Source organism: Pseudopipra pipra, chromosome 7 (assembly GCF_036250125.1).
Source record: "Pseudopipra pipra isolate bDixPip1 chromosome 7, bDixPip1.hap1, whole genome shotgun sequence".
Classification (NCBI taxonomy): domain Eukaryota; kingdom Metazoa; phylum Chordata; class Aves; order Passeriformes; family Pipridae; genus Pseudopipra; species Pseudopipra pipra.
In genome coordinates this window covers 38497402-38517692 of record NC_087555.1, presented here as the reverse complement: position 1 = coordinate 38517692, position 20291 = coordinate 38497402, and the positions used below count along the sequence as shown (strand labels likewise).

The window sequence follows — 20291 nt, the reverse complement described above, 5'->3', positions numbered from 1 at the left end:
CTGAGATTGACCCCTGTTCTAGTCCAGAGCAGAAAGAAATATTTCCTATTACATCAAAAATATTTTGTTAAATCTGTGATAATACAGTTTTTGAGTTTTGTCTGTAGAGACATCACTTCTGATGTTGAAGGAGTAGAAAATTCAGGAGAATGGAGGGACAGCATGGTTATGGGTTTTATCAGTGAAAAGATACAACTTTTTCATTTCTGTATGAGCAAGATACCTCAGGGCGACACTTCTGTTGGGAAAATAGTGTCTCCTGCCTTGCTGGTTGTGCTCTTAACCCACCAGCAATGTATAATTTTCACTATTCCTCAGTTCAGACTGGCTTTATATTAAGTATTTCTATTTTATGACCTGTCATTTTTAGAATTGGTCTTAACTGAGCTGTAATCCTGGGCTTCAGAACTGCTTTTGAAGGAAGCTGGCAGGGAATTCTCAGGTTGTTTTCAGCATTAATGAGTTTTTTGTTTGTTTTTTTTTTTTCCTTAGATAAAATACACATCTGCAGGAAAGGAGAACTTCCAGAACTTCAGTGTGGTCACAGACACCCCTGTCTATGTGACTGCTCTGCAGAGTGCTTTCAACGCCAGCGACGTGAGAACCCCCCCTTCTCCCACTCCCCATCTTCCTTCCAAGAACTGAAATAATTAACTACACCTGGCTTTCATTTCCAGGTGAAATACAAGGAAGAATTCCATAAAACTAAGGACAAGTACACGCCTGTGGCTGAAACAGTGGAGTCTGAAAGAGTTCAGAATTTGAAACATCTTTATAGCAATGTAAGTGTTTCTAAACGGCCTTTTTCCCTCTTAAGGTGCTACTTTTATTTTGTTTGTTTGTTGGTTCCCTCTGTCTGAAGGTAAATATCCAAACAAGGAGCTTCTCAAAGCCAGTGCTAACCCTCTGCACCACTTGACTGTGGAGATGTTTCATTTCAGGCAGAGGGTTTATTTTCTATCTATAATTCTAGTCTTGTCAAAATCTGTGCATTAGTAAATGGATTCCCTGAATAAAATTACACCTGAACAAAATCAAAACCTCGTAGGAGAACAAACATGAATAGTCAGAAAGCATTTGATCACCCTTTATGTGCCCTGTCAAGATTAAACTTGATATTAAGCAAGAGTTACAGGGTCTGAATAAAACCCAAAGGGCTTTTGATTCCTGCTGAAGTTTCTGCTGATTTCTCTTGGTTGCTGATTATTACTTAGGAAAAGAAATTTACCCCTCACACAGACTTTCTATTTGCCCACAGAATCTCTACAGGAAAGCCTGGGACAAAGTGAAAGCCACTGGATATGCCATACCCTCGGATTCCGTAGCCCTGGCACGTGCCAAGGAGCTGAAGCACAATGCCAGCATTGTAAGTGAATTAAATGCTTTATTTTTTATCAGATCATCAGTTATAACAATGAAATCCTTCATGCCTTGCATATGCTGTAGGTATAAAAAACTTTTTTAAGATTTCATTTATTTTCTCTTTTTAATTGGGATCTAATATGTATCTGTAGATAATTAGTTTTCTGTGATAATCATTTGGATAATTGTCCTTTGTGGCTTCTTGTCATGAAACGAAAAAGTCACATTTTATAGTAATCAAAACTATCTCTTGGAAATGTCTGGTTAGGTGTTTTTTAGTCTGAATTTCATGAGCATCCAGGTCAGAAAAATGCCTCAAAAACTTTAAATAATACTTTCCTAAGTATAGAAGAACATCTTATGCTTTACTGAACTGAGGATTATGAGATCACTCCATGGATGTCTTTAAATGAAAGAGCTGGAACAATAATAAATAAATGCCTTATTCTACATCAATTTACTTTTAAAATCTTTTAGTCAGCTGTTATTTGTACAACATGATGGCTATGATGTGCTTCCTTTGCCATTTAAGATAAAACAGAAAGCCAAGATTGTGCTTTAGAACCTTTCTCTGCTTGTTGGACTGAACTAAATATATTGTTACTGATGACTTTTGTTCCAAAATTGCAGTTGACTCGTTGAAGTCAATTGTTTGTTGCATTTCTTTGCTCCTGCTCAGGTCAAATACCGTGAGGAATATGAGAAGTTCAAAGCACTGTACACGATCCCCAAGGGGGTGGAGGATGATCCCAACACGGAACGGTGCCTCAGAGTCGGGAAGCTCAACATTGATGTAAGTGTTGGCTCTGGGTGTGTGTTCTCCTGATAAATCCATGCTTACCTCAGAAGAGGCTACTCAAAGAACCCACATTGATCCAGGTGTCCCATTTCCACATGTGTTTGGCAGTGGAATTGCTAAATTCTGGAATATACCTACGAATTAAAGCTTTTGACTCAAATGTTATTTTCCTTACACGGCCAAACCTTTTGTGTGAAGGTGGAACTACACATTCAGCCTCCTTTTAATTCACAAGCAGAATGAAAATTGCCCAAATCTTATTTTATCACCCTTGATAAGTTCTGCAAATTATTTTTAGAGCAGGCAGGGTGTAGATTTTACCACGACCAAAGTGATAGCGATGATTTTCTTCGATTTTACCAAGAGTTTATGCTCAGAATCATTGATAATTCTGCTCTAACCCCGCAGAGACTGTACAAAGAGGCCTATGAGAAGACTAAAGCCAAGGTGCACATCGTCCCAGACATGATGGACATCATTGCTGCCAAGGATGCTCAGAAGAAGATCAGCGAGGTCGAGTACCGCACCCACCTCCACGACTGGATGTGCCTCCCAGACCTGCAGGTCAACACCCACGTCCGCATGGTCACCGACCAAGTCAGCGATGTGAGTGCACAAATCTCGTCTTCCTGGCTCACCTTGCAAAAGATTCTTGGGTTTCTGCTCTGCTGGAAGAAATAATTTGGCAAAAGTTCAGTTGGAGCGCTCTGAAGCGGCCACTCGACCCCATTGTGCTGATTTTGGAACACTTGGCAATAGATGTGTAGTTGAGATGGGGCTTGGTTGCATTGAATCATAGAATCCCAGACTGGTTTGGGTTGGAAGGGACCTTAAAGTCCATCCATTCCCATCCCCCTGCCAGGGGCAGGACCTTCCACTAGACCCTGTTGCTCCAACCTGGCCAAGGACACTTCCAAGGATGGGCAGTTCACAACCTCTCTGGGCAATAATTCCAATAATTTCAGCGTTGTCACTGTAACCATTGAGTCATGGCATTACAGCTCAGCCATCCCTGTCTGTAAATTGTCCTTTATTTGGTTGAATATGGTGTGGAAACTTTGGAAGTCTGAGAAATTCCTGTTTGTGTGAAGCTTCTACACACTGGTCAGCCCAGGAGCAGGCCTGGGATCTGTCAGTAAATCAGTGCCCAGTAGGGATATGCAGGTAGTTTTTTTAAAAAATATTTGGATTTTTAATTTATTGACCAAATTAAAGCGACGAAGAAACATTATTTAAATTCCAAAAGGAATTGTTTTGGTTTTTTTAAACAAAAAAGTCAAAGTACTAGAAACCTTAGCTGACAGTTGTGTTTCAGACTGGCAATGAGGGACTAGATCCCAGCGGAATTCTTACAGATTTTCTCTGCTCTGACAATTTAGGTGATCTACAAGGATGATCTGAACTGGCTGAAAGGCATTGGCTGCTTTGTTTGGGACACCCCAGAAATCCTCCATGCCAAGCAGGCCTATGATCTCCGCAGTGATGTGAGTCAATACACTGATTTTGCTTCTTAGAAGGTTTTTTTTCACTCCATTGTAGCTTTATTCTACTTCAGATGTCATCTGGAAAATGTTATATATCCTTCTCTACTGAAGTATTCATTAAATAACCAGCCATAATGTCAATGTACTTTCTGTTTCAGTGCTGGTTCACTAATAGAACAGTTCAGTAATAAATAATGAACATAATAATAAAATAAATTCAATTACTAATGGTTACATTTACTAATTAGAGCTCTTGCATTTCTCTCTGCAGATTAAGTACAAATCTAAGGCAGAAAAGATGAAGAAGGACTTCACTGTGGTCACAGACACCCCTGTCTATGTCCAGAATGTCCTCAGTGCCTTGAATTTAAGTGAAGTAAGTGTTTGTGTCACCTCCCACCCCAATATTCCATATGCAACTACCTCACAAGTACTAGAAATGTGGCTTTTAATATATATTTTTTAATAATTTAATTTTAATTGCTGGTTATCTACAACTCACTGTAGACACAATCACTAAAATCCTTAACGGCCTGAAGCCAAAAAACTTCCATCCATGTTTTATGTCTTCATCCAAACAGTGAGGAAACACCACAACTAGGATCTTTTCTCTTTCCCAGGCTGTGTATCGTGGTGATTATGTGAAGAATATTAAAGGCAAAATGATTTCTACTGATAAAACCATCGATTTGGAGCGGGCATATAATGCAAACAAGATACAGAGTGAGGTGAGTAGGAAACTTTGGGGTCCACAGAGTTTCTCATACTAAAAAGCAAATTTTTTTCCTATGTTAATGTGTGGTTTTAGCTTTTCAGATGAAGCCACGTGTCATTGCTCTAAAGTGAAAGTGGGAAAATATCCTTACTTACTTAAAAAGGGTGTGTTTAATGCAGATATGAGGGAAATCTTTTGCCAGTTGTGATCCAGAGGTCTCTGAGGTTGAGATTTTACCCTCAAATGTTACACACATTTGTCACAAACTCTCTCTCCCTTCTCTTGCAGAATTTGTATCGCTGGGCTGGTGTGAATGCTCTGCCCACTGGATACAGCCTTCCCACAGATACTCCCAACTTCCAGCATGCAAAACATGTCCAGCACATTGGCAGTGATGTAAGTCCTGGATTAAATCCTTCTGCACCATGGGAATGATCAACAGTCCCAGATAAAAGACTCTCAACTTGGGCAATTATTATCAAAATATAAATTGTCTCAGGAACTTGAAATAGATGCAAGAGAAATGTAATATAGTAAATGTAATATATATATAAAAATGTAATATATATATATAAATGTAATATATTATTAATCTTGGGCCACATGATAAAGGTATTTAACTCTGATATAGCTACATCTCACTTATTTCTCCCTAAAAATCTGGCTCTTTATGCAGCACAAATTGCTCTCAGAAGTGCAGTGGAATTAGAACCACAATCAAATTTAGATTCTCTGTTTTTTCCACTTTATAGCTGAAATATAAAGAAGCCTATGAACACATGAAAGCCAAAGGTTATACTCTGGGGCCTAAAGATGTTGGCTTTGAAACTGCAAGGAAAGTGAATCAAGTCATTAATGAGGTACAGTAAATATATGTATTTGCTTTCAGTTTTATTTGCAGGGCCCAAAATATGAATAGGGGCAGTACATTGGCTGGGAAGTTGTTCTTTGAGGCTTGTAAGAGCAGTTTAGATAAATATCCATCAAGAATGGCAAGGAATCATTAATACAGGGTAAAACTGTTATCATAATATAAAATTGCAGCCTAATTTTATTGGCTAATCTGCTGCTGTGTGGTTAAAGTTGAATAGAAATTATTAATATCTGTATGACATTGGGTCTCTATAGTTTTAGTTTTTATATGTATTTACTCACTCCTTTGATCATTGGCTTTAATAGGATGACAATTAAATATACATATTTACATGTTTTTAGGATTAGAACCTGAGATTCTCCAATAATTATTTACTTTATAAAGATTAAAGGTGCTGCTGTTGGAAACAGTGGTGGAAAATCTTTGCCTGGTTAGAAAACAGCGTGTTTGTGTCAGAAGTGCTTCCACTGTGCCAAACTGCTTTGCTGTTTTAATGTTATAAAATGTGCTAAATGCTTTAAACTGTGCTAAAATGTTTTAAAACATGTTAAAATGTAGGATGTTGTCTCTTCTGCCACAGAGGCTCTACAGGGCAACGTACCACAAGACCAAGGACAAGATCCACACCACTCCAGACACCCCCGAAATCCGGCAAGTCCGAGCCACCCAGGAAGCTGTCAGTGATGTAGGTGCCTTCCCAACAGCACAAACAGAGAAAATTTAGATTATCCAGTGACCAAACGTGTGAAATGCTGGTTTTCTCTTTGTCTTTCAGCTGATCTACAAGTCAGATTTCTTCAAGATGCAGGGCCACCTGATCTCCCTGCCTTACACCCCCCACGTGCTGCACTGTCGCTACGTTGGGGACATCACAAGTGACGTGAGTGACTCCTGCTCAGGTGTTGGAAAAACAGGCCTAGTGTTTTATACTTAAAGCAGGATTTTCCTTCTCTCATTTCCATTCTATTCTGTATTAAATAACTGTTTTGTCGCTGTGTTTAGGGGCTGGTTAATGAAATTCTCCCCAAAGCTGGCTGTTGATTTTTCTTTCTCTCACAGAATAAATACAAGGAGGACCTGAGGTGGTTGAAGGGCCTGGGTTGTTTCCTGTATGACACTCCTGACATGGTCCGTGCTCGTGAGCTCAAAAAGCTTTGGGTAAGAGGTTTTTTTCTTCTGGAACCACCTATAACAGCATTTCATTTATTTCTGTGCATTCAGGAAGGGAAATACTCATTGCCCATGAACATAAGCAAAGACCTGTGACAGAATTTCTTGCCACGCAGCCAATTAGTTGTTTCAAAGCACTGCCAGCTTACACTAAAAATTTCCTTGACACTGTAAAATTTCCTTTCCTACCAGGAATAGCAAAAGCTGCCTAAATAAAACTGCTTTTCCTTTCCAGTCTAATTACATATACACTGGTGCTGCAAAGAAGATGTGGTCCAAATTCAACGTGGTGTTGGATACTCCTGGATACAGAGCAGTTCAGGAGCTAAAAACCCATTTGAGTGAAGTAAGTTCTATGTTATTTTTGCACAAGTTCATAGCTATAATTAACCTCTCCCTGTTGTTTTGTTGGTTTTTTTTCTGAAATAGGTGAAATGTTTTAATTGCAAAGGTGTTAAATGAACATGTGTAACAGAAGAAATAATTCATGGACCTGTCTTTTTTTTCCAGCTGGTTTACAGAGCTGCAGGCAACGAGGTGAAGACAAAATACACTTCCATCCTGGACACACCTGACTTGATAAGAGCCAAGGAAGGACAAAAAATACAGAGCCAGGTGAAAAACTTATATTAATGAAAAAACAATCATGGAGTCCCTCTTAGCAAAATCTTTCCAGGCCATTTCAAATCAATGTAGAAAATTGTGTGGTTATGTCTATGTTTTGAATTTACAGACATTTTTTGGAGTTAAAAAGTAGAATTCACTTGCAATGGATATTTTTTAAAATTGTTTTCTCCTTGCTGCAGTACTTGTATGTGGAACTTGCCACAAAAGAGAGGCCCCATCATCATGCTGATAATCAGACTCAAGCCTTTACACATGCCAGGCAAGTCAAGGACATGATCAGTGAGGTAAGATAACTGCTTTTTTGATTTGGTACCACTATGCTGAACTCTTTAAAAGTTTTATTTCTAATTTTAGTAGTAATTTCAAGGCTCAAGTCCATTTTCCCTACATTTAGTTGTTTTCTCTCTCAAGTTCCACGTTTCCTTTGTAAGCTCTAATAAAATAAACCACTTTAAAAATATGTTTCTGTGTTTTATAAGATACCTGTTTCTAAGTGCTTGTTTGCAGATTGGCAAAGATTGAAATTATAACTCTTCCCTTTTGCTGTGTCTCTTAGAAAAAGTACAAAACCCAGTATGAGAAGATGAAGCACAAATACACCCCTGTCCCTGACACCCCAGTCCTGATCAGAGCCAAGAGGGCCTATCTGAATGCCAGTGATGTGAGTACTCAGGAGCACCTGCACTGCTGCTTTTCCTTGGATTCTTTCCACAAAAACCAGAAAATAATGAATAGGGAGCAAGAATTCAAAGCACAGACTATCCCAGTGTAGGTCATGAATGAGATCACTCCATTTGCATGTCCATTTCCATTTGATATTATGGAGATTATTAAGTTTTGACTTGATGTCACTATAATTTTTTTTTTCAATTATTATAATTCGTTTTTATTTCCCACTGCACTGAACAAAGGAAAAATAGATTTAGAGTAATTTGCTTACACATCAAGTCTCCAAATAGTGCAGACTGGAGTGAAATGATTGATGCTGGAACAAGGATGGAGTACCTTTTATCAGCTTTTTTCATCTCTTTCTGTGTTAGAAGTAAACTGTTCTGTCACTGAGAATGTGTTTATTTTTTAATTCAAGAGTGGATTAGAGGCAAAAATTATCTGAGCTGCTGCACAGAAGGTTATTAAGGTGAAACTGATATTTTTTTCATTCAAGCATTGAACAGTTACTTGGGATTTAAGGCAATGGGCAGAGCATCATTTGGGAGATCTTTCCTATTATTTCAGAACCAGCAGGATATGAAAGGACATGTGCTGGGCTGGGGTTTTTTTCCAGGGATTAATTAGTTTTAGTGCTTTCTTAGAAGTGATTTTAAAATAATTTAAAGGAGCATCCCATCTCTTCTGCACATCTCATTTTCTCCTGTGAGAAAACCTTTCAGCACAGACTGGGATGATCTTCCTGCTTTGTTCTAGATCAGGACATGGAAGAAAGGATAAGCAGTTTTTAATGCCACAAGTGGCACTTGTGTCCTGTGAAACAGGGACTTTTTTCCAGTCTGAAAGTGAACTGGGTGAAATTCTCTCAAATTTGCACCTAAGTTTCGGTCAAATTCCAATTAATTGTAGGCAGCTGCAGCTTCTTCAAATCCCTCAGGGCTTACACGAGGGTGTTGGACAGCAGCACATCCCAGGATGTCACTCCTGAGAGTTAAGAACTTTAACTGAAACAGTTCCTGGCAGATGAATATGTTGTTTTGTGTGTCATTTTCGTGCCCAGCTGCGCTACAAAGAGACCTTTGAGAACACCAAGGGCAAGTACCACACGGTGAAGGACGCCCTGGACATCGTCTACCACCGCAAGGTCACCGATGACATCAGCACTGTAAGTACAGCACTTCTGTTCCCAACCACTGTCTGTCACTTAATAACCTACAATATGCTGTTGTTCCACTGAAGTGTGTGAAATAATTAGAAAAAATTAGATTGTTTCCTTCTCTGGAATATTAGATTTGATTGCGTTTGACGTTGCAAAGGTGAATCTCGTTTCCGTTCTTGGTTCCCGTGTTTCAGAAAAACATATGGAACTGTGTGGTCTGAAGTGTTCTTTTAAATTGTTTTACTTAATTCTTCAATGTTCTTTGTAGATCAAATATAAGGAGAATTATAAGAGCCAGCTGGGAATCTGGAGATCAATCCCAGACCGTCCGGAGCATTTCCATCATCGCCTGGTCACGGATGCCATCAGTGATGTGAGTTCAGAGAGTTCCTGGAAAAGTTATAAGTCGGTTTCCAAAATGAAACCAAAGTCTTCTTTCTAAAATAAGGGAAGGCAGGTGAAATTTTTTCAGTGATTTACACCTTCTCCTGGTAGATCTGTGAAATGACAGAGTGATTCCAATGGCTAAAATTGCAGCTCATCTCCTTTTCAAATTAACAGAGCAATCCTAATTCATTTCAGTTGCATTTTTCTGTTAACTCTGTCACCCTGTTAACCCTGTAGTTGTTCATATCTGTAATTATACAATGACCCTTTAAATGTCCAAGAATTAATATTTTTGATTCACAGAGGGACTCCAATAGTTAATGATAGATTAGGTATGTGAGTAATCTGAGTCCCTCAGAAAAGTATGAGTAACTAATTTATTTAATCCTGGAATAATAATGGATGGAATTGTTTGCCACACCTTGAGGTGTCCTTTCAGCACTGATAATCTCCTTAAAACTGCATCCTTTCACTTCTTTTCCAAAGGTTAAATACAAGGAAGACTTGGAATGGCTCAAGGGCACCGGGTGTTATGTGTGGGATACTCCAGCTTTTGTCCTGGCAGAACAGAATAAAGTGCTCTACAGTGGGGTGAGTAAAACAGTCTGAGATGTTGCTGAATGTCTTTTTGACATTTGCTGTACATTTACAACCATTTGTTTGTAGAAAACTTAAACACACATATGCAATAATTCTACCACGGTCTGTCTCTAAAATCCTCTTTTCATTGCCTGGCCATTCTTTAGATTAAAATGGGGATTTTTGTTGTGTGTTTGGTTCTGGTTTTCTCCAGTGCAAGTACAAGGAGTCGTTTGAGAAGACCAAGTCCCAGTTTAAGTACGTGGCTGACTCTCCAAGTAACGAGCATTTTAGATATGCAACTCAGCTGATGGATGGGGTAAGTGCTGGAGGCTCCTCTGGAGTCTCCTACTCAAGTAGTAAAATCTGTATGTAAATACAGAGCTGAAGGTGGATCTGCCTTATATTCAGGCTTAAAGATGCCTTAAGATCAGGCTGAAATCATGGAAGATAAGGTTGTTCTTATTGTCTGAGTATTAGTTTTTTACAGAACCTAGAAAGTGAAATTCCCACCCCCGTCCCATTAATTTGTCTCATTGCAAAGGAACTTTGCTGACTGGGAAATAAATGATAAATAATGCTGCTTGTGGAGTAACACTGGTGATTTCCATCTGAGAAAGGTATAGAGAGAAATCCAATTGTTTTCCTAAAGCATTGGAAAAACCAGTGTTGGGAAGACAGTCTTATGCCTGAAGTTACCAAAGCTCCTTTCATTCCATATATTTTGCCTTGAATTTTTCCACTCTGCTACTCACTTTTATCTTATTTTTCACCTCTAGTGCTAAACAAACAATATACACACCTTCTAGTACAGGGGGTTAATGAACCCCCCGGGGTTTAAGGTTAAAATCACCCCTGGAATTTGTAGGATTAGTTCTCTACACCCCCAGGACAAAGCCTGTGGAGAAACACCATGTTCTGGGTGATTCCCATCAGCTCAGAGTTGGAATATCACACACAGCTCTGATGCTTTTCATTGAAGAAGCAGATATTTAGATTCCCATTTTGGTATTTCATTATTTTTCACCATCTATTACAATGAATTGTTTACCTGTCTGTCCATGTATTATAGTTTTACCTTTTTGGGTAAGAAAAACTGTTCACAACAAATACAATTCCAGTTCTGTTGCTATAATTTTTTACTGAATTTGATAAACAATGAGCCAGAATTTCTTATGGATGATTGTTAGTATTCAGTTCTTATTGTTCAGTAAAGCAAATAAGGAAAAATTTATATATCAGAAGCATAAATGGGTAAAATTTTAGCAATGGGTCTCCATACATTGGAATGAACTTGCCTGAATGTCTTCTGTTATATAAGTGATAAGTCTTTAATAAGGGATTATAGATTTTGCTTACAAAATGTTAAAAAAATATTGTCTTTTACCCCCACATCTCATTGTCATCTTTTTATCCTCAGCTCAAGAATCTGTAATAGAGTTCTACTGTTATTTTTCATGAAGAAAATGAGTGATAAAATGAGTTTATTGGAGTGGCAGGAATATGTAGACATGTTTAAATTGTGGTTTAGGCCTTCCAGTGACAACCTGGTACCTTTGGAAATACTCTCTCTCTTCTTTTTGTTTTTAATTCTTTTTCTCTTTTTGGCCATGACCTCGCAGCCCAGGCTGTAATGACCCCTGTGCAGAGGTGGCAATGGTTAGAACAATGATCTCTCTGTGTTTTCACTCTCTTGTCACGCTGTGTGATGCTCTCCTGAGCAGAAATTGTATAGGGCTGCCTATGAGAAGCTCAAAGATAGGTACAGCGTTATTGTGGATGATCCCAGGAATCTCCTGGCCAAGTGGGTCTCCAGGCTGAGCAGTCAGGTACTGTGGGAGCACTGGGTCACTCCCAGAACTGTGTGCCACCTTCCCCCAGCAGTATCAGCTGTGATACTGTCCTGGGCATTCGGGTCATCGACGATCTTCGTTCTGCCACCCAAAAAGGACTGGGACTTTTTGTGTGAGCTGCTCTGTGCTTTATGTACTTTCATTATTGTGCATCAACTCACTGCAGAACCTGAGCCCTCTTCAAGCCACTGGAGAGGTTTAAAAAATGCCTTTACTTATCAAGCATTTCTTTTTTAATACCTCTCTTTTAAAGGCCTTTGCCAGGATAATCTTCTCCTTCCTAGATAAGCAGCAGTGCCATGTTTGCCTTTTGAGTGCTCTCACCTTCAGCTACAATTTCCCCTCATCTCCCCCCAAAAATTCGTGATTTCCTTTCCTTCCCTATAAAAATATTAAGACATTTCCTTCCCTATGCAGATAGGAGAGGAAATATCTTTCTACATTTAATACAAATGCATTTATATATTTTTAGATGAATATTTATCCATTTCATATTTCTGTTGGCGATATCTGCCCCTGACATTCCCAGCTCTGCAGATGTGAGTTGTATGCACATGTCAATGAATACATACAGTACCTTGCCTACATCTCTCCACTCTCCAAGTGTCTGGGATCTAGAGCTGTGTTGTTGTTCCTGGTGTTCATGGGTCTCTCTTGTCCTTCGTTGCCATTTGCATGAACAGAAAAGCTATAAATCCTTTGCCAAGATGCTCCTGCAACATGGATGTAATGAAATTCTGAGGCCAGATATGCTGACAGCTCTCTACAACACTTACTTGTGGAGCCAGGTAATATGAAGAACTGCTCTAGGAGACATTTAGATACAATTTCGCTGCTTGGACCTCTAATATTTCCTGCTTTCCTACGGATTTCAGACCCCAAGGATTTGCTGATGTGCTTTATGCTGGCAGTGATCAAATAGTTTTGAGACCAGAATATCACATTTACTGTCACTGGGTCACTCAGCTCAGGCTGATCTTGTCTCCATTTTCTCCCTTCATCATAAATAATTGTTATATATTTCACATATTTACATAAAAAGCAATTTTTCACACATTTCAGATATTATATGTTAATATTTCCTTAACCCAATTCTCATTCTGCCACCATTTTTTAGATTGCCCACCTTCCATAACATGAGTTCTTAATTACAGAATTAATGATGAAGTAATTTAAAGTAGATTATAACATTTATTCCCACTCTGCCTGGAATGGTGTCAGATAGAGAACAGAGTTATTTGTGCTCTGAAATCACAGCTGCTGGCAGTGACCTTACTCCTTTCAATGGTAAAAATGATTCCTGATCACAATATAAATTATAAACCTGGAAAATAATAATAATAATAATAATAACAACAACAACAACAACTACTACTATATAAATTATAAACTGGAAATTTATAATAATAAATTACTAATAAATTAAGTTATAAACTGGAAATGGAACAGTAGAAAACAGTTACATGAGAGGAAGAAGGGTGTTATTCTTTACTATTAGCACAGATAATATTCTTCAGTATTAAATTACTGAAGGTGTTTACTAGGCATTTTTATTCCATTTTTCTGTGGATTTCTATTATCTCATTAAAAATTCCTTGCAGGTAATTTTAAGTATGTTTGAATTAAAAAAAAACAAACAGTGTCTAACTGCATGTTCACTTCATGTTATCATTGATTATTTGTTCATAAGTTTTTTATATTTTGTCTGTCATGGTCCTGTTTCAAAAGCATGGGTTTGTTTTCTGATGCAGTGAAAGTTCTGTTTTAAAAATGAGTTTTTAAAAATGTTTTCAAACCCCTTCCAGCTGCCCTCAGGATGCCTACAATGAATCCAAACTCTTGGTGAACAGCCTGTTCTCACTGAACTGTGTGAAAACAGGTTTGGAGTCCTCAGTAGGGCAAGAAAAGTGTTATCAAGACACAAATGTTGCTGCCAAAGCCTTTAAAAATATATATATAGCATTAGAATATATGTGGTGGATATTTTAATCTTTGGTTGTTTAAGATATTTTACATTTCTCCTCATTCTGGTTGTAAAATCATTAAGGTTGGAGAAGACCCCCAAGATCATCAAGTCCAACCTTGGGCCAAATATGATGAATATTTAAAAAGGAGATGTTGTCCAGTTGGGGAATTTAAAAGTCACTGAACTGCCAAGATTGATTCTTTAGCTCCATCCTGGAGATAAATGAATGAAGTTAATCAGACAAATTAATTACTCAGGCAGCCTCTTGGGCACAGGAGGGGTTTGCAAAGCTCAGCTCCTGGTGCACGTTCAGCTTTCTTGGGCTTTGGGGGAGGGTTTTGCAAAGTGATGTTCATGTAAAATCACATCTCTCCCAGAGGTTTTCTCCTGCTCTGGGTGTTAATTTACAGTCTTTCCCCACCACCAGATTCAATACAAAAAGGACTATGAGAAGAAGAAAGACAAATACACCACAGTTTTGGATACCCCGGAGTACCTGAGGACCACCAAAGTCAACAAACAGATCAGTGATGTGAGTGTGCTTTGGGCTCATCTCCTCCTCATCCCAGCCTTTGGAGTGGGATAATCACCCCAGGGAATTAATCTGCTCGTGCCTTTGCAGATTATTTACAAGCTGGAGTACAACAAAGCCAAGCCCAAGGGCTACACCACCATCCAGGACACGCCCATGTTGCTCCACGTGCGCAAGGTCAAGGACAGGATCAGTGATGTGAGTAAATCAGCCCTGGCTGGGGGTCAAAAACACACAGAATTAACTTGTTACCTTGACAGCCAACGTTTTTAAGTCAGGTGTAAGACTCAGGAAAAAAAAATCCTTTCTTGTTAGAGCCTATTTTGTTTTGTTTGTCTGTTAAACTCTATTTTCATTTAATACTCTTTCAAAAAAACCCAGTTTTCCAGCAAGTGTTTCATGTAACATTCTTCTGTAACTCTTGAAACATTTTTTTTGTGTAATTATGCATTTTATTAATAATTTACATTTTACTAGCAATAAAAGCCATGAGCTGCAACTGATCTCTAAATCATGAATTGGGGAGTTTTTTCCTAGGTTTTCGTCCTCTAGTGACTTTTTTTGAGCCCTGAATAAATTAGTTAATACTTTACTGTGTTTATCAATTTCTTCTATGGATGTTGTGAATTCGTAAGGTAGATATTGTGGTCTAAAATAAAAATGTGTTTTGATTCTGGGGCAGTGAAAGACTAGAAAGGAGAGAGAAAGGAAGATGGAGTAGATAGAATAATATATAGGATTTAGGAGTCCTGGTCCTAATTCCTCCTTCTACCTTAGGCTTTCTCCCTGACCTTTGTATTGTTCTTTAGATATCCATAAATAAAATGAGGATATTAACACTTCTGTAACTCAATATAGTACTGTCAGAATAAGTAACCTGAATGTCATTCAGATGCTCTGTGGATTATCTACATAAATAGTAAATCCAGGAAGGAAAAATAACCATATTATCCAGATACTAATGGGATCACCAGGAGACAGAGATGTTTCAAAGTGATCTGAGAACTAAAGTACATTTTTTAAAGCTCCAAATTGAATGCTGAGGTTCTACAAAGGAGTTTTCAGGAGGCATTGAATGCTCTTAGAAAACAAGCATATTTAAAGCATTTCTTTTAACCACATCCAGTCATTTCTTCTATTAAGATTTTATCTTGACAGGAGCAAATTTACTGTTATATTTTTCGCATTGGGATGCTTTTCTTGCTGCTGCTGATTGGTACCTTTGTAACATTTGATGTGTTGGTCTTTCTGCAGCTGAAATACAAAGAAATGTATGAGAGGAGCAAATCTCGCTGCAACGTCGTGGCAGATTCGGTTCATATCAAGACTCCAAGACATGCTTACAAGCTCAACAGCAACGTGAGTTCACTTCAATTCAGGTCTTAATTTCATTATGGAGAGTGTTTTAGACTGGCAGGAGAGGTCACAAATTCCATTTTCAGTTCCACTGAATTTTCTCAGCTTGGACGTCGCTTCTAATTCTTACCCCGCTTGACTTCAATATATTTTAATTCATTTTGTGCTAAAATTCTCACTCTTGCAAGTTTTCCTTGAGGTCAGTGGAGGTCCTTCTGTGTCAGAAATCTACTGTTCATTTAGTTGTCCTCTTTCCTGACAGACACACAGCTGTCCCAGGAATTCTCTGGGATGTTCTTGTAGACAAAGCAAGAGCTTCATGGGAAGCTTTCCCATGTTTTCTGGTTTTAGTGGCCCAACACCCATTTCAAGAGGAAGAACCTGAAAGCTCCCACCTTCCTCAAAGTCAGGACATCACTTCAGCCCTTCATATTCCATTTTCCACCTAAGAGTGGGAAAACTGGAATAAATAGACTCTGCATGAGTCAGAGGAAAGCCCCAATCTGAAGTAGCTGCACTTTCTTCCCTCTTCTCTCTTTTTTTGGGACAGATCAAAGAGAATTTCCCTCTCTATGTCATGTGTAAAGTTCACAACTTCCAATTAACTCTCTTTTGTTTGGTTTTTCCCTGCAAACAGCTGGATTATAAGAAGAAATATGAAGCAGCCAAGGCTCACTGGCACCTGATTGCTGACAGGCCTGACTTTGTGCAAGCAGCCAAGTCATCTCTGCAGCAGAGTGATGTAAGAAAGTCAGAACAACCCAAATATTCCCTTTTCCCACATCTCTCACATCCAGAATATAAGAAACAAATTGTAGAAGATCTGAGACTCTCTTCTCTTATCCTTTTTTTATTTTTTATTCCCTGCAGTATGAATACAAACTGGACCGGGAATTCCTGAAGGGGTGCAAAATCTCTGTCACTGATGATAAAAACACAGTGTTGGCCTTAAATAATGCCATTTTAGCCAGTGATGTAAGTACTGAACTCACTTTTCCTCTCTAAGTAAGTAAAGTTCTTTATTAGAACTTTATTTATTACATTAACTGTTTTATTGGGAATATGGTTGGAATAGGGGTGAAGCTTGGAACAGTTGTTCTCAGTCTTACTCCATTATTTGAATTGACTTGTTTATTTCATTAACAAATCAACAAAATTTGAATAAACTTGGTCTTGTAAATGTCACACAATATTAAATTAATATCCAAAGTTAATGTTACCTGAACACCCCAGACCTTCCACCCAGGTATCTCTGCATTCCTGGTATTGAAATGGAAATATCTGGAGAAAACAACAAAAAAAGCTGCAGCTATAAATCGGGCATAACACAAAGTATCTTTAATAATTACTATCCAGATATTAATATTTGCTATATCCATAAAATTCCAAGTGAGAGCTCTAGGAATGTATAGACTAAAATGAATTTATTTTGGAATATATTAAAATATGGGATTTTCTGCTAAGTTTTGCACTAGCAAGCAGACACAACTATAATAATTACTTTTTAATCTGCCACAAGACAAGATAAACATGGCTTAAAATCAGGTCTTTCCTTCCTGGTAGATAAAATACAAAGAGAAGCACAACAAAGCCCGGGGAACGTACCATGTGGTCCCAGACACCCCTCAGATCCTCCTGGCCAAGAACGTCAGCTCTCTTGTCTCCGAGGTAAAACACCAGCAGTTATTTGCTCCTTTTAGTTTAATTTAATCCCTGAATTGCTGTTTCTTAGCCCTTTTTGTGCTGTGCTTTCAGAACAAGTACAAAGAGCACAGCAAGAAGCAGCTCCCCCACGGCTCTTTCACGACCCTGGCCGAGACGCGGGACACGGCGCACGTGAAGGAGGTGACCAAGAACGTCAGCGAGGTGGGTTCAGACTCACATCAGCATCTCCAAATAACCACCTTTGAGATCTAAACTGCAGATCCTGACAACCAAACTGGGGACCACACACTTTGGGAATGAGGGGACTCCACCTGAGCCCTTCTCAGCAGTTTTGGGGGGTTATTTCCAAGTTTTGGTAGCGTTTCCCTCCCTGTGAAATTGCCAAATCACACGTGGCCCTTTTTGCTCTTAACAGACAAACTATAAGAAGAAGTTTGTGAAGGAGAAAGGCAAATCTAATTATTCTGTCATGCTGGAGCCTCCTGAAGTGAAACATGCCATGGAAGTTGCCAAAAACCAGAGTACAGTGAGTTTGCCTTTTCTTTCCATTAATTAAGTAGGTTTTATAAGCAAATTAAATCAAAAAAACAAATTTCTGTATTTCTGAATACCCTCCCAGCCTTCATGTTTTGGTGTAATTTTGAAAAGTTTTATTTTTCTTTTATCTGAATGATTGTATCTTTACTTTTATCTGAAAGATTAAAGTACCTGTATTTACAAATATAAAATTACACTGAAATGAAGGATTTGTACTTGATCACATGGTGGGATTTAAAGTAATGTGATGCAAATCACATCTAATAATTTTTTCATTCTTTCAAATACAGACAGAATTTCCAATGTTTATTTCTTCATTTGTAGAAAACTTGCAAAAATAAATTCCCAAATCCCTTCCTTGTGAAATTATTTCAAAAATAAACCCATATACTTTCTCAGCAACGTTGCTGTGTCCTTCACTGGTATATTCCTTATGGATAATCCTCAGGAATTTCCTTTTCTTTGCCTGTTTTCATGGATTAGATTGAATACAAGAAGGATGCCAAGTCAAAGCTCCACTACACACCAATAGCAGATCGACCAGATATTAAGAAAGCAACTCAGGCTGCCAAGTTAATCAGTAATGTAAGTGGGGTTTAATTCTTCTCTATAATTCTTAGGTGTTAATTTTCCTACTAAAGCAGTGTCAGTAAAATAATTCAAAGGGAATGCCAACTGTATCTTTATTTTCCCTGTTAGATTGAGTATAAAAAGCGTGGAGCAGCTGGTGTGGGGGTGACCATGCTGGGACGGCCAGACATTGAACTGGCCAAGGAGGTGTCCAAGCTCACCAGCCAGGTAAGGAGGAATTAATTAAAAAGTGGGGAAAACTTTGGAACAGTGAGAGAAATGAGACATGATATTAACTTATAATGTCACTATTATAACTGAAATTATTTCTAGATTAGGGGAAAAGGGAAAAAAATAAAGTCAAAATTAAATACCAGCGCAGGTATTTCTTTGTTCGATGAACATTTCTACTGATTTACTGAATGGCATTAATGGAGCTATAAAATCTTCTTAAAATGGTGTTGTGAGAAGATATTTTTTTTTAAATGCTAAAGCTGAAGTGTTTGCCATGTTCTTTTACAGCTCTTCTGGATATTTATTGGCTTTACAAGAATCCCCCCTTGACCCAACTCTTATTACCCACCCTTTGAACAGACACTCGCTTTCTTGCAGCCGCTTTCCACCCCATGTCTTCAAAATAATCTCATGCCAGGACCTCAGAGCTTGGTTCTTTCTCCCCCTTTCATGCCTTAATGCTGGAATTTTGCCTTTCTGACCTTGCTTTCTTGCTGCTGATTGTAGGCTGAGTATCTCAAACAACACATGAGGGGCCACGGAGCTGCATCCTATGACACCCCCTGGATGAGAACCTTTAAGAAAGCCAATATGCTCAGTAGCCATGTAAGATAATTTTAATTAAGTGGCATCAATGCCATTGTTGTGCACCTGTCTCTTGCTTGTGTATCATCTTGCAATTCTGAAGCACCACCTTGTTGAAATGTTATTGTGCCCTTCAAAATGGCTTTGGAGCTTCCAGATGAGTGAAAACTCATCTTTTTCACGCCAAAACACCTAAAACTTGAGGTGTTATTTTCTGAAAGTGTGCAAAAAAAAAAAAGGAAATATATGTGTATGACAAATCTGAGTGATGGTGCTGGAAATTTTCAGTGAACAGTCACTAGAACTTCATTTTAACTTTCAGACCTCTATTAAAACTTCGTTTAAACTTTATGTAAATTTTAAAGGAAATTTAAAATTCTAATTTATTTATAAATGTAAACAGCCAGTTTACACTGTGCTGGAATTTCATAGTGGAAAAATAGTGTGTGACTGAATCAATCCCAGAGCCTGGGAGGGCTTGGAAGGCACATCATTTCTTATCCTTCTTCCCACCTCAAAACCTTTGTAAAATAAAAAAGTGAGCCTGGGCTGCAGCTGTTGAAGTGGCAGCAGCAGGTGTGTGCCATTTCAGTGTTACACATGTATTTCCAAGTGAAAAAAAGGGGGGATTTTGTTTTTTCCATATCTGCTGCATGTATCTGTGGCACGTTTGAGTGTCAGGAAAACCATGGATCTCTTCAGCAGAGCCAGGGATTCGTTATTTGAACCACTGAATTACAAGAAAAAGAAGAAATTAAGTTTATTCCCACTCAGTGCTGAGATCCTCCTTTTCCATGCTCTTGTCCCAGTGCTGACCAGTTCTTTGGGTCTTTTAAACATTCTTTGCTGAGATTATTTTAGTTCTGAGAGAAAATAAGCTGCTGTAGAGGCAGTGAGGGAGCAAAGAATAACTGGAATATCTTCAACTATTTTGTTTTCTCTTGGCTATCTCTTCTCATAAACTTCTTATGTCCTTCTTTATGTCCTGTTTGTTTATCCAGTTGGGTTTTTTTAGTTGGATTTTGTCTGTCTGTCATGCTTGCTTTCAATTCTGCAATTTTTGGGGGTTAAAAAATTCTCATTCTTGTCAACATTTCTCTGCCTCCAGCCTGGATCTGCTGCATTATTATGGCTCTCATTACCTGGCTGCTGCTGCTGTGGCTTGGAA

At 38.4% G+C, this 20291-nt stretch overlaps 1 protein-coding gene across 38 annotated transcripts in view; it reads left to right on the top strand.

Moving 5' to 3' along the window:
- Positions 1 to 20291, top strand: part of NEB (nebulin) — a 101021-nt gene that overhangs the window by 57600 nt on the left and 23130 nt on the right. For 27 of the 38 annotated variants that reach the window (XM_064661696.1, XM_064661698.1, XM_064661697.1 and 24 more), the window contains 33 exons: positions 493 to 597; positions 678 to 782; positions 1259 to 1366; positions 2042 to 2155; positions 2570 to 2767; positions 3541 to 3645; positions 3917 to 4021; positions 4266 to 4373; positions 4649 to 4756; positions 5113 to 5220; positions 5815 to 5919; positions 6010 to 6114; positions 6294 to 6392; positions 6640 to 6750; positions 6915 to 7019; positions 7211 to 7315; positions 7588 to 7692; positions 8761 to 8865; positions 9128 to 9232; positions 9733 to 9837; positions 10040 to 10144; positions 12362 to 12466; positions 14072 to 14176; positions 14267 to 14374; positions 15431 to 15535; positions 16170 to 16274; positions 16403 to 16507; positions 17096 to 17200; positions 17288 to 17398; positions 17613 to 17723; positions 18218 to 18319; positions 18434 to 18532; positions 19046 to 19144. In XM_064661696.1, coding sequence (XP_064517766.1) covers positions 493 to 597; positions 678 to 782; positions 1259 to 1366; positions 2042 to 2155; positions 2570 to 2767; positions 3541 to 3645; positions 3917 to 4021; positions 4266 to 4373; positions 4649 to 4756; positions 5113 to 5220; positions 5815 to 5919; positions 6010 to 6114; positions 6294 to 6392; positions 6640 to 6750; positions 6915 to 7019; positions 7211 to 7315; positions 7588 to 7692; positions 8761 to 8865; positions 9128 to 9232; positions 9733 to 9837; positions 10040 to 10144; positions 12362 to 12466; positions 14072 to 14176; positions 14267 to 14374; positions 15431 to 15535; positions 16170 to 16274; positions 16403 to 16507; positions 17096 to 17200; positions 17288 to 17398; positions 17613 to 17723; positions 18218 to 18319; positions 18434 to 18532; positions 19046 to 19144 — 3579 coding nt within the window. Of the gene's footprint in view, positions 1 to 492; positions 598 to 677; positions 783 to 1258; positions 1367 to 2041; positions 2156 to 2569; positions 2768 to 3540; positions 3646 to 3916; positions 4022 to 4265; positions 4374 to 4648; positions 4757 to 5112; positions 5221 to 5814; positions 5920 to 6009; positions 6115 to 6293; positions 6393 to 6639; positions 6751 to 6914; positions 7020 to 7210; positions 7316 to 7587; positions 7693 to 8760; positions 8866 to 9127; positions 9233 to 9732; positions 9838 to 10039; positions 10145 to 11549; positions 11655 to 12361; positions 12467 to 14071; positions 14177 to 14266; positions 14375 to 15430; positions 15536 to 16169; positions 16275 to 16402; positions 16508 to 17095; positions 17201 to 17287; positions 17399 to 17612; positions 17724 to 18217; positions 18320 to 18433; positions 18533 to 19045; positions 19145 to 20291 lie in introns of all 38 variants that reach the window. The other 11 variants (XM_064661719.1, XM_064661725.1, XM_064661723.1 and 8 more) reach the window with 3 other exon arrangements.